Raw genomic sequence first — 13,545 nt, forward strand, 5'->3', positions numbered from 1 at the left:
CTGTAACAGCATTTATTCTCCTTGATCAACAATTTAAGAGCTGCTTTTTCAACACCTCACAGCGCTTCATTCTGTGATGATTTTTTTTTTTTTTTTTTACAAAGGTGTTTGTTGAAGCAATATACAGAAAAGCAGTTATGAGCAAAATCTAATTATATTCCAACCATTTAAACCTAGTTTGTCAAACTCAAGGCAATTTTCCCGGTGCGAACGAGTTGTGCCTCTGTTGGCTGATTTGTGGCCTAAAGTAATAAAATTAGATTTGCAGGCAACAGAGCAATCAGGGAGGCTATTAAGTAAAGCAGTAAGGAGGTGTAAGCACATTTAGGATTCAGAGCGGGCGCTTCAAAACGGTGAGGAAGAGGCTCGGAGAAAGAAAAGCGATGGCCATTCAAAGGATGGAGCATCTCTAGCAGGTTTGATCAGCAGCATTTCATCACAACTCGTTTTTTAAACTGCTCTTTATGACATACTCCAGTCGCCGTGTGTTTGTTTGACTTAGCTCGGTTAAGCAAGGAAGGTTGCTGAAATGGGCACATAAAATTTATTCAGGGAAATTAATGCCAGACGGTTTTTTTTTTTTTTTTTCCCCCAGTCTTTAAAATGGCTGTAACAGCTTGAGTAACTGTATTATATTGGTTAAATTCATCTATCATTTTTAGGTGCAAAAAAATATAAAAAGTTGTAAATATAAAACAAATTAGAGTCCACCTTTTAATTGTTTTTCCAAGGACCAAAATATACGTTTTTGATATATATTTTTTTGTCTTTGGAGACTTACCGCGACATCTCTGACTGGGTTATGGTAGTAGGTTATTGTATTAAGAATTTGTCTTCTTGCTGAAATATGACAGTATTTTGTCAAGTGATGGTACTTGCAACAACAAAAAAAAACGTAATTATTTTTAACTGCAAAAGTTGTTTCCATAAACAAATTTCAAAAGAGAAAAATTAGCATTCAATGGATCCTCTGTATTTTGCAGCATGTTACTAAAACATTAACTAATTATTGTTTCCTTTAATGATTCCCAGCATGCTTATAATCACTTCCTATAATCCTCTGATCTAACGCAACATTCGATCAATTAGCAGAAAAGAAATCTAAATAAATACAGCAAAGTTACCAAGCACTAAAAGGAGAAATAAAATGTATTTCATTTGCCTCCACAAGTCACAAGGTGATCAAAAAGCAACAAAGTTTAGTCTATATGACATGTTGGCTGAAAATCATGGACAAGAAAACAATAACGTACCTTCTCAAAATGTAAAATCACATGAAGAATGACGAATTAAACCCAGTAATGTGTAGTTATAGTAAGCTCAATGGTGTTGCTTATTTGAATCATAGAGGCTGGAAAGTCACTTTATTAAATGACTTTAATAGGGTTCTACAGGTTATCACTTCTATGTAAGCCTCTCCCCCAGAAAATAAAATCAAATCCAATAAAATAAATAAATGAAACATTGACAAGATCAGATGGTTTCCAGCACTGACATCTGTTAACCTGGCAATACTAAAATTACATGGCAGCAATTGCGAAATTACTCAAATTGTAAAATTTCCTCTGATTAGTATTTGTGCACGTCCAGTCTCTGGGCTGCGAGCCTCATGTGAAACACAGTCCATGTGAGCTGCCAGTTAGGAGCACCTTAATCATGTCTTATCAAATCAGCTCAATCTGACCACTTTTACTACAGATGAATCTAATCATTACTTTTTTTTTCAATTTACCAGTCATTTATTTCAGCTTCAGCAATTCATGGTTCATAAAAGCAATTACAGTGCAGAATTTGACTTTTTTTTTTTTTTTCTTGTATGGAGATCATTTCCTCCGGCTGAATGCCCTGGCAAGCAAATGCATTTTTGAAATATTTATTTATAAATTTTTTTTTTTAAAAAGTGTTCTTACTTTACATGTCCAGCTCTATTGGGTTGGAAGGAGTCAGACGTCTGTACAGCTATTTTCAGATCTCTCCAGAGGGGCCAAACCAGACACCAGCGTGGACTCTGGTTTGGCCCCAATCTGAGGTCAATAGCGCCAAGTTGCAAATTGAATTGTATTCAGTTCAACACAATTCAACTCAAACAACTGTATTTGTCCCTGAGGGGCAATTTCAAGGCACTACTGTATAGTAGTGCAAATGGACTCCGAAGTTACAACCCTAATAAAATTCACACATTCTAATGAATATATAAATATAAGCACTAGTAGCTAACAAGTGCATTGTGATTTATTGTGTTTATTAGTCTACAGCCATGATCATGTCATCTTCCAGTTTGTTTACATGCATTCATGCTTTCAGCAAATTAAAAATGTTGCATTTTAAAAATAAACACCAAAGAGTTGCTGAGTGTGATATTCAACGTTTGTTGGCCTCAATGTTGGAGCAGATCCATGACTAAACAATAATCGAAACGGAAGCTGAACTGGAGGTGAGAGGGAAACACGTGGCACCATTTATGCGCTCTCTCGTATGGCTGCCATCAAACCTCCAGGTTTCCCTCTGAAGCCCCAACTGTAACGGTGACATTGAGAGTCGAGTCGGCTTCAAGAAGTTGGGGCTCGCCCTCTGCGCTGAATTACTTTTACAGCTCAGAACTTCAGCAACCTTTGAAGTCAAAAGAACAGCTTTGGAAGTAAAAAGAAAAAAAAGAAAGTGTTTCTGGAGGTTGTGGATCCTTCAGATCTTTTTTTCTTTTAAAGTGCGTGGTGGACGTAGTTGAAGTTCTGCCAGAAGTCCATGGTCTACTTTGATTGACAACCTGTTCATGGAGTCCAACCAATTTGTTAATGGTTAGGTTGTTGGTTTTGATGTGTTGCGGTGAGATGTGGATGGTGTTACTGTCTCTGGGGCTTAGAAATGAGCCCTAACACTAGAATGGCTTGAGTTAGGCCATTTTGACATATACCTATTTCGGCTTAGATAGTCCAACTGGCCTGAAGGATTTTATCTAGCAGGTGCTTTTGTTCAGTAAATAGGGCCATTACCTTAGAAGTACCCTGGTAATGGCCTCAACGCATCTCACAGTTGCACAATTGTTCCTTAGACTTCGACTTCGACTTAGACTGACTTTGTTGTCATTTTCAATGCACAGGGTGTATACAGAACGAAATTTGGTTGCATACGGCTCAGGATAATGTTTGAGGTTCCAATGTTGTGAGTAAAATAAAATACAGTATAAAATATGAATATAAATCTAAATATAAAATATAAAGTGCAGGACTGACAGTAAAATAGAAGTTATTTAGCTCTGTACATGTGCAAGGTATAAAGTGGAGACCAGTTTTTGAGTGCAGTCCAGTTAAGAGTTCAACAGTCTGATGGCAAGTAGGAAAAAGCTGTTTCGGAACCAGGTGGACCTGCACCGGATGCTGCAGAACCTCTTTCCAGAGGGCAGCAGGGAGAACAGTCCATGGTGGGGGTGTGAGGGGTCACTGATGATGTTTCGGCCTCAGGACAGGCATCCTGCATCGATGGTTGACCTGACACTTCGCCCTTTTGCCTGAGCTGGGTGTGGAAGGTTGTTGCCGAAGCAGTTTCTCCTTGTGTGCCTTCTTCTCACTCACATGAGAGTTACCGAACTCTTTTGCAAGCTCAACCAGGAAGTCCACCCGTCTCTCCTGCACCCCAATGCATGCCTGATAAAGCACATGTGCATTCAGTGCTGCCATGTCAATCATGTTTGCCAGGTTTGCTGACCAGCTGTCACATAGTGATGGAACCTTGGTCACCCCCCGCAAGATTATGACTGAAATAAATGCCATTAGTTCTTGTGAACTAAATAGGTGAAGCAGTCACCTATTTATCCTCCACTGCACAAAAGGCTGCATGCAAATTTGCATGTGCTAAGTCTCCCAGATTTCTTTTGCTTACACTTTTTGCATGATTTTTTTGAGGTGGATCAACACAATTAATTTGGTTAGTTTATTTCTAAACTGTCATGTTATACCCTCTTAGCTTTATTTCAAAGAGAAACATTACTAATTTCTTTTAGAAAAACCTTTGCATATTTTTTGAAACAGATTGTATGTTTTGCAAACTCTATGTACATTTGGCAAAATGACCTGGATAATGCAGCACAACATCATGGATCAGCTGCAAAAGGTCACATCTCTCCAAAAACACTTCATGTATGCTTCAAAACTAAACTGAAGAGCATTACCTACAGGAGATCTGATCTCCTGTAGGTATCATAGATACCCACCCCCAACATGGACAATTCACACTCCTACCTTCTGGCCTGACGGTCAACGGCCACATTTACAATTGAAGAAGGGATGCTAATTTGAGCCATCAGAGTCGTCAGGGTGGACTCCGGCCTTTTGGCCCTGTTGAGCCGATATGGGAAGGACTCGAAAACCGTACCATCCTAGTGCTAAACCACGTGTTCATGTTGCACAGCAACATGAACACGCATTAATTTGGCATTAATTTTTTTTACCTTATCTTCTTGTCAGAGCCGCATGGGACATCGAGGACGAGGACGACGAGGACAGGCGGGGACGAAGCTGCACTCTGCAGTACCAGCATGCTATGGTCAAAGTCCTGACCCACTTTATAGCCGAGTCAGCCGAAGCGCGAGGTCAGACCGCCTTCATGCTGGGCTCCGACTGGCAGGTGGACATCACAGAGCTTGTAGGGGACTTCCTGAAGGTAGAAGACCCCCATATAGCAAAGCTGCTTGACAGAAGGATCCTGGCTGGACAAGACCCAGGAATGACCACTATCCAGGTATATCACGAGATCTACCATAAGCAAACAAAAAAAAATGTGTCGTAACAGAAAAAAAAACAGCTCTAATTTGTATGAATATTTTTGGGCCAGTTTGCTGGACAACTTTAAAGTTTTTGGTTGGTTTTTTTGGCAAAATAAACAAAAATACAGAGCTTTGAAAAGGTATTTACCCCTCTTGAATGTTCACATTTTGTCAGATTGCTACCTCTCTTTCTTCATTGTATTTTGATAGATTTTATGAGATTAACCAACACAAAGTACTACATTGTAGTAAAGTGGAATGACAATGATACATGGTTGCCTTTGTTGAAGCTGCAAGTCTTTTGTCTGCTCCATCTTTTCACATCTAGAAACCATAGAAATCCCATAAAGCCCACAGCAGTGGCTGTCATTAATCTTTTCAAAAACCTGTGATGCCTTTAAAGAATGACTGTTTTTTACTGAGATAAAATTACTAAGAGATGAGTACTGAAGCTACGACCTTTACACAATAAAAATGAATGCCACACCTCTCTACCACGCTTTCTTTTCACTCTTCTTCACAAATAAACTCTTCTCTCTTTTTTTGGTATATCACACTCAGTCCCAGTAAAAACACTAATGTTTATGGTTGTAACGTGACGAAAGGTGGAAATGTTCAAGGAGTACGAATACTTTAGCGAGGCACAGCACGCAGGAACTTGAGGACAAAATAGAAACACCTTCCTGTAACCATGAATTAATAGAGTATAACATAGTTGCCAAAAAAGATTTTTTTCTCTCCTTTTCCCGTAATCAGAACCAGAGGGCTGACTCCATTGTTCCACTCCTTGGCTTTCTGCTAATTTATTAAGCATTCCAATGAAATCTTTGTTTTTTGCACATATGGACACTTTTTCCACTATGAGGCCTTATCTCTACTGAACATGTAATGCACTCCTTATCAAACAGGGTCCAGCACTTGTGATTCTTATCCTTTTTTACCACAAGCTACAAACAGTAAGGCTCTAAATTTGCACTCAGCCGGGAAATAAAAACGATCATGTAAACCCTTTGGGCGTATTTGTGCTAGAGAAAGATTAACGTACGAGTAGTGTCCCGATGGAACATGAACACATTGTTTATTGCAAAGGCAATACAAGTCGGGAAGACCCTTGCTGTATTTGATTGGTACGTTGTCTTTGTCCAGAGTAGACAGGTGCTCGGCCGTGTGTCGCCGTGAGTTGGCCTTTTTGGGCTTGTCAGCTCTTCACTCTGACTGAGTGAATCTCAACCTCCTAATGGCATCAGCAAAAAAAAAAGCAGAATCTTCTTCTTGGCGTTGTGGAGGGCAGACGTGTGTTCACCTCCACAAACGCTCTCGCAGACTCAGAAAACAAGCACGGACCTGAGTGCGTGATGACCGCAAAGGTCTGACAGCTGCGATTACCTTCGACAGCCCGCATGTCATCTGATACACGAGGAGACACCGGCACGCATATGCATGCACAGGACGACAGTCACAGCTCAGGGTTCAGCATTCGTTCTTACACTCCCTGCTTTTGTATCCGGCTGAAATCTTTCTCTTTGTGTGTTATTGAAGGAGAAGGCAGTTTTGTCAGACAGACAACAGTAGACTGATCTCATTGGGTGAGCCACTCAGCTAGAAAAAAAATCCTGCATTTTTGAGAATTGTTTTGCATTAAGTTTGTCACTCTATGGAAGAAAAAACATTTTTCTAAACCACATGCTACTCAGAGTGATTCACTTTCTTGCAACATCTTCACAGCCTGTCAATCAAGCAACATAGGCAACAGTGAATATGTGCCGAGATTTTCCCATGATCAACGTCTGAAATGAATTGCTCTCTTTCTGGGTCGTGCCATGTTCGTCATACTGTTTATGTCTCTCGGGGAAGACTTAGTGTTTAGAGGGGAGATGGCAGAGAAAAGAAAGGAATTAAAGTGCTAGTATGGAAGTGCAGCCGTTGTTGTTGATGTTCCACTTTATGGGCTAGTCAGTCGTTTCTTAGATGAGTAGGTGCATTTGGCTCTCCTGTTCCATGAAAAGTATGTTTATTTGGTGCTCCAAGCATTATGATGTGGATGCTATAGGGCTTTTTTTCTGTAGGGAGGGGGATATTAATGAAAATAAGGGTAACCTGATGATGTCTAGAAGTTAAAAGATTGGCCAGTTATGAGGGAGCAGCTGCTGAGAAGGTCTCGAAATGTTCTGTTTTTCGCGAAGACGTATCCTACCATCAATGTGCTGAAAAATACTTGCTCCATAGCCCAAAAACATGAGGAAATCGGGTCTTTGACATCATGTTTGACATCAGATGCGACACATTTTGCATTATGATTCACTCTTGTTCTGAATAGTGTATGTATTCTCGGGTCAAGGGTGTGGCATTCATAGTGTTTGGCTGTGGTGCGTTACGTTTGCGTTTATGCCACATTTTTGTTGTTCCTTTTAAAATAATGATCAACTGACCATCAGGAAACAAAATTGAAATGATCTATGATTTCCTCCAAATTAGCCAAATTGATCTGTAGTTGAACCATGTTGGACATATTGAAGCAGCTGAAGTAATGAAGCTATCTCTCCACCCCAGCACCTCTTCTATTTGGATGTTAAAAGGTGCTCCCCTCCCAATTGCTTTTTGACCTCCTACATTTGAAGAAAGATATTACTTGATCAATTTAATCCTCCAAATAAGAGAAGTCCAATTTCATTTTATCTATCTATATATATATGTATATATATTTTTTTACCATCTTTTGAAATGATCTGTTTTTCCTCTGTGACACTTTGATTTTGCCTTCAGGTCCTGTCCCCACTGTCCGACTCAATCCTGGCGGAGAAAACTGTCACAGTGGTGGACGACAAAGTGACCATCGCAGAACTGGGGGTCCAGCTGGTGACAGGACTGTCTATGGGCCTGCAGTTGAGTCCAGGAAGTAACAGGGCCATCCTGGCTACTACCAGCACACAGGAAGTTCTGCAGAACCCCAAACAGGTCAGAACAGATTATATTTATCAGAGCAATCTGTGAATTTATAAAAGGAAGTCCATCCATCCATCCATCCATCTTCTTCCGCTTATCCGAGGTCGGGTCGCGGGGGTAGCAGCTTCAGAAGGGAGGCCCAGACTTCCCTCTCCCCAGCCACTTCTTCCAGCTCCTCCGGGGGAATCCCGAGGCGTTCCCAGGCCAGCCGAGAGACATAGTCCCTCCAGCGTGTCCTGGGTCTTCCCCGGGGCCTCCTCCCGGTGGAACGTGCCCGGAACACCTCACCAGGGAGGCGTCCAGGAGGCATCCTGACCAGATGCCCAAGCCACCTCAACTGGCTCCTCTCGATGTGAAGGAGCAGCGGCTCTACTCTGAGTCCCTCCCGGATGACTGAGCTTCTCACCCTATCTCTAAGGGAGAGCCCAGCCACCCTACGGAGAAAACCCATTTCGGCCGCTTGTATCCGCGATCTCGTTCTTTCGGTCATGACCCAAAGCTCATGACCATAGATGAGGGTGGGAACGTAGATCGACCGGTAAATCGAGAGCTTCGCTTTTTGGCTCAGCTCTCTCTTCACCACGACGGACCGGTACAGCGCCCGCTTGACAGCAGATGCTGCGCCAATCCGCCTGTTGATCTCCCGCTCCCTTCTTCCCCCATTCGTGAACAAGATCCCGAGATACTTAAACTCCTCCACTTGGGGCAGGACACCCCCCCTGACCCGGAGAAGGCACTCTACCCTTTTCCGGCTCAAGACCACCAAATCGGATCCCCTCAACACCTTGGCTGCGCCTAGAAATTCTGTCCATGAAAGTGATGAACAGAATCGGTGACAAAGGGCAGCCCTGGCGGAGTCCAACTCTCACCGGAAACGAGCCCGACTTACTGCCGGCAATGCGGACCAGACTCTGACACCGGTCATACAGGGACCTGACAGCCCATATCAAAGGGCCCGGTGCCCCATACTCCCGGAGAACCCCCCACAGGGCTCCCCGAGGGACGCGGTCGAACGCCTTCTCCAAGTCCACAAAACACATGTAGACTGGTTGGGCGAACTCCCATGCACCCTCCAGGACCCTGCTGAGGGTGTAGAGCTGGTCCAGTGTTCCACGACCAGGACGAAAACCACACTGCTCTTCCTGAATCCGAGGTTCGACTATCCGACGGACCCTCCTCTCCAGGACCCCTGAATAGACCTTGCCAGGGAGGCTTAAGAGTGTGACCCCTCTATAATTGGAGCACACCCTCCGGTCCCCCTTTTTGAACAGGGGGACCACCACCCCAGTCTGCCAATCCAGGGGAACTGCCCCCGATGTCCATGCGATATTGCAGAGTCGCGTCAACCAACACAACCCTACAACATCCAGAGCCTTAAGGAACTCCGGGCGGATCTCATCCACCCCCGGGGCCCTGCCACCGAGGAGCTTTTTAACCACCTCGGCGACCTCGCCCCCAGAGATTGGAGAGCCCAACCCAGAGTCCCCAGGCTCCGCTTCCTCAGTGGAAGGCATGTTGGTGGGATTGGGGAGGTCTTCGAAGTACTCTGCCCACCGGCCCACAACGTCCCGAGTAGAGGTCAGCAGCACACCATCCCCACTATAAACAGTGTTGGTGCTGCACCGCTTCCCCCCCCTGAGACGCCGGATGGTGGACCAGAATCGCCTCGAAGCCGTGCGGAAGTCTTTCTCCATGGCCTCTCCAAACTCCTCCCACACCCGGGTTTTTGCCTCAGCAACCGCCCGAGCCGCACGCCGCTTCGCCCGCCGGTACCCATCAGCTGCTTCCGGAGTCCCACAGGCCAAAAAGGCTCGATAGGACTCCTTCTTCAGCCTGACGGCATCCCTCACCGAAGGTGTCCACCAACGGGTTCGAGGGTTGCCGCCGCGACAGGCACCGACAACCTTGCGGCCACAGCTCCGATCGGCCGCCTCGACAATGGAGGCACGGAACACGGTCCACTCAGACTCCATGTCCCCCACCTCCCCCGGGACGTGTTCGAAGTTTTGCCGGAGATGGGAGTTAAAGCTCCGTCTCACAGGGGATTCCGCCAGACGTTCCCAGCAGACCCTCACAACACGTTTGGGCCTGCCAGGTCTGACCGGCTTTCGCCCCCACCACCGGAGCCAACTCACCACCAGGTAGTGGTCAGTGGACAGCTCCGCACCTCTCTTCACCCGAGTGTCCAAGACATACGGCCGCAGATCCGATGAAGTCCGAGGAAGTCATAAAATACAATTTATGTGATAATCTGTGATTAATTTCAGAATTTTCCAATTAAACATTTTGTAAAGTATAATTAGTTTTGCTGTGTTTATGGCACTTAAGGCAACAGGATATTAAATGTGCTGTTTTGTATCTGTCTGCCGATAATTCTTTAGGCAAACAAAAACACTTCTGGATCGTTTAGATAATTTTGGAAGATAAAACATACGGGTTATATGTTAATGGGAATAATCACTATCTGTTTTGAAAAGTGGAAACGGAGCTGTAATTACCTCGTCTTCTCTCCGCTAGCCTCTACGGTGTCTAGCTCCGTCTAATGCTGATTGTAATGTATGACATTAAAACCCAAATACATGTAATTGCGCACCATTTAGGCAGGTCTGATTACCACAGAGAATGGTGTTAATTTCACACAGTAGTGTTTATCTTTCTGTGCATGAAATTGCAAGTTTTATCAAACATTTCAGTTAAAAACAAAAAAAAAACTGTTGTTTTGAAAGGAAAAGGCATTCCTCCAGACAGATGAGGATGAACAAATTGTGAGCCTTCCTGTGCTCAAGTACACACGTCCATTTGTTTGTTTGTTCGTTCCGCACTCCCCCCGGCGGTCTTCAACTCGAGGTTTGAGAGCCGGAGTGTGACAGACATGTTATTTTTTTCTTCTTCTTCTTCTTCTTGGGCAGCAGCTAAAAGTGGAAACTTAATCTCAGAGCATGCGAGTGTGAAATCACAGCTACGGCACCAAAATATGACTTGTATTCAAAATGCGGCTGCTCTGTCAAACTTTCCGTCTTGCTAATTTGGTAAGGCAACTTGAATTGTAGCTTCTTTGATTTACCAAGCCCTCTCATGTGTTCTCTGTGCTTTGCTACTTTCCTTAACCTCTCTTTCCCTAGCAGAAGAGGCAGGGAGGGAACAGGCATTTATCTCTACATCTCCTCACGCACAGTGTGAAGATAAGCAGGCAGCGCTGCAGCGTTACTCGTCTGGTGGCAGTAATTAGGAAACATTTGCAGACCACAGTGGGGAGCTACTTGTTCCTCTTTTGGGATTTGTCCTTCGGCAACATTAAACGACCAGTTGTTAGGCTTCAGCACAAGGCGGCTTTAAGAGCAAATATATGGCAAATCCTTATTGGCACGAGCAACGTTTGATGTCACCCTTTGATCTCCTTTTTCTTCCCCCTTAATCTGTTTCCTTTTTAACTTCGAGAGAGTTGCCACAGAGTTTGCGAGCTATATCTTAGATTTAATTCAAGTTATAAATTCCATCTATCCATTTGTTTGTTATCCATCCATCCATCTGCCCGTCTGCTACCATTGAAATGGATGCAAGTTATAGTTTCTGATCAGTCGGTTGACATAAATGATTTCTCGGTCATCTGATGCATAAATACTTCCCACCCTCTCTCTCTTTTTTCTTTCTTTCATCTTCCCCTTGTTTCTTCTTTTCTCTCTCACTCTGTCACTCACTTAACAGTTTTAACCTTCAGAGGTAGCTCACATGATCTGCTGCAGTCTTTTCCCACAATATACATTTGGAAACAAGTATTACAATTCATGCAAAATAATGTTTTGGCAGAAAAAGGCATTCCTCAGACAGATATAGGTCCCATTACATTCACGTTGCGGAAATGAAATATTTTTGAGTGTATCTGTACATAATATTTTGTATGTTTAAGGTTTTTGTAACTATGTTGTTTTTTTTATTTCAATGAGAAAAACCTGGTGAAGTTATTGTCATAATTATTTCTATAAGTTTTATCACTATTTTCTCCGTCTTTTCCTTCCTCAGGAGGCCTTGATCAGCGCCTGGCTCCAGTTCAGTGACGGCTCTCTAGCTCCGCTGGATCTCTACAACACAGACTTCTTCGTGCTGACCGCCATGTCTCTGGACGAGAGGGTGGTGATGGTGCAGCAGGACCCCTCGTGGAAGTGGCCTATCGTCGTGACGGAGGCGGAGGGCCAGGGCTTGCTCATCAGGGTGGAAATGACTGTCAACGAAGCTTGCCAGAAGTTCAAACGCCGCAGCGTTCTGGCCGCAGGGAACTGTAACGTCAGGGTGGCATTTGGTCCCGGCGAAGGCTCGAGGGGAGGGAGCAACGACTACGGCCCGGACGGAGACGACGTGGAGAACAGAGGCAGGCTCTCGTCACAGGACAGGACCGGCCTGGATACCCACTACTACGGCAGCTCCATCTCTGACATAGAAGACGCGGGGTCGAGGAGAGCGACCACGACCAGAAGTGCTATCATACGCAGGCCTAAGCTCTCAGACGATGGTGGCCGAAACATGCCGATTGACTTTGCAGACTTTCCTGCGCAGGTGGATCTGCCTCATGGCCGCAACACCGACAACGACCTCATGCATGGCGGCCGCGGACTCACCGACCTGGAGATTGGCATGTACGCCTTGCTCGGCGTCTTCTGCCTCGCCATCCTGGTCTTTCTCATCAACTGCATTTCCTACACCCTTAAATACCGCCACAAGGAGCTCTCCATCGAGGGCCAGGAGAACCTGAACCACGCCCACGACTGGGTGTGGCTGGGGAACGAGGCGGAGCTGCTGGAGAGTCAGATCAGCCTGTCGCCGCAGCAGGAGGAGCAGACCTCCATGATTGACTCCAGGAGCGGCCTGGAGGAGGGCAGCCACCTGCTGAATGGCGGCTCCATGCAGAAGAACGTGCAGGGACAGGTGCACCGCGCCGCGGACACAGCGAAGGACGGAAAAGGGGACTCTCCCACCACCAAGAGGAAAAGAGTGAAGTTCACCACGTTCACCAGTCTTTCGTCGGACAATAGCCACCCAGCTGTCAGCACGCTCACAGGAAGCCACAGCCAGGACATTAAGTGGGTGTGCCAGGACGTGCAGCTGGGAGACTCCAAGGAGTTGCGTAACTACATGGAAAGGTTAAACGACAGTGCATTAAAAGAGGTGGCGTAATGTACAGCGCACACTTGCTACAAACTCACCCTTTTGCCTTTCAGAGGAGAGTGGGTCTCAACAGATCCGTGTCTGGGGAAAGAGGAGGACGTTTGAACACAGAATCACCTCAAACTGCCAAAGGATCTTCAAATTTAAGAGGACGGTCGTGAATCCATTAAAAAAAAACAAGACATACACACAAACAAGGCAATCAGGTGGATCCTTTCCCTTTTAGTTCATTAGATGATGATCTTTTTATTGTTGTTTTGTTAATACAGGTATTAGAATCCAGAAACCCAGGACGGATGTTGACATTCAAGTGACTATTAAACGATTTTTAAACAAACTCTCTACAACAGCTGGATCGACGTCCGGAACATGTGTGCACATCAAATCGTTTGGGAGGTTTTGTATTGCTCTGGATACTCATTTCATAAAACACACGCCCCCTGTCGAAGGAAGAGTTCTGGACAAAAGCGGGCCAAGATGAGCTTCTGCATGTTGTTGGTACCGAGAAAAAAAAAAAAAAAAAGGCACAAATTTCCAATTCTTTCTTATCCTTCTTTAGCAAGGCAGAAAACCTGTTATGTACAAACCGAACATTCTCCAAATCATTGTATTGTTGCTCTGTATATTGTATTTTCATAATAATTAAGGAATACACAATAATGTCCAGACTGTGAATCCGCTCT

The 13,545-nt window shown here is 44.7% G+C and overlaps 2 protein-coding genes across 2 annotated transcripts in view; one reads left to right on the forward strand and one right to left on the reverse strand.

Moving 5' to 3' along the window:
• The window catches only part of LOC114155151 (transmembrane protein 132C), a 166,853-nt gene extending 153,316 nt beyond the window's left edge, over positions 1 to 13,537 (forward strand). Inside the window, exons 7-9 of the mRNA XM_028034905.1 lie at positions 4,461 to 4,734; positions 7,523 to 7,714; positions 11,723 to 13,537. Of these exons, the coding sequence (XP_027890706.1) occupies positions 4,461 to 4,734; positions 7,523 to 7,714; positions 11,723 to 12,871 (1,615 nt within the window). The 3' untranslated portion in view covers positions 12,872 to 13,537. The remainder of the gene's footprint in view (positions 1 to 4,460; positions 4,735 to 7,522; positions 7,715 to 11,722) is intronic.
• slc15a4 (solute carrier family 15 member 4) overlaps positions 12,764 to 13,545 on the reverse strand; it is a 53,536-nt gene continuing 52,754 nt past the window's right edge. The window contains exons 9-10 of the mRNA XM_028034907.1: positions 12,901 to 12,943; positions 12,764 to 12,825 (exon numbers count right to left, since the gene is read on the reverse strand). Coding sequence (XP_027890708.1) covers positions 12,912 to 12,943 — 32 coding nt within the window. The 3' untranslated portion in view covers positions 12,764 to 12,825; positions 12,901 to 12,911. The remainder of the gene's footprint in view (positions 12,826 to 12,900; positions 12,944 to 13,545) is intronic.

This window comes from Xiphophorus couchianus, chromosome 12, assembly GCF_001444195.1.
Source record: "Xiphophorus couchianus chromosome 12, X_couchianus-1.0, whole genome shotgun sequence".
NCBI lineage: Eukaryota > Metazoa > Chordata > Actinopteri > Cyprinodontiformes > Poeciliidae > Xiphophorus > Xiphophorus couchianus.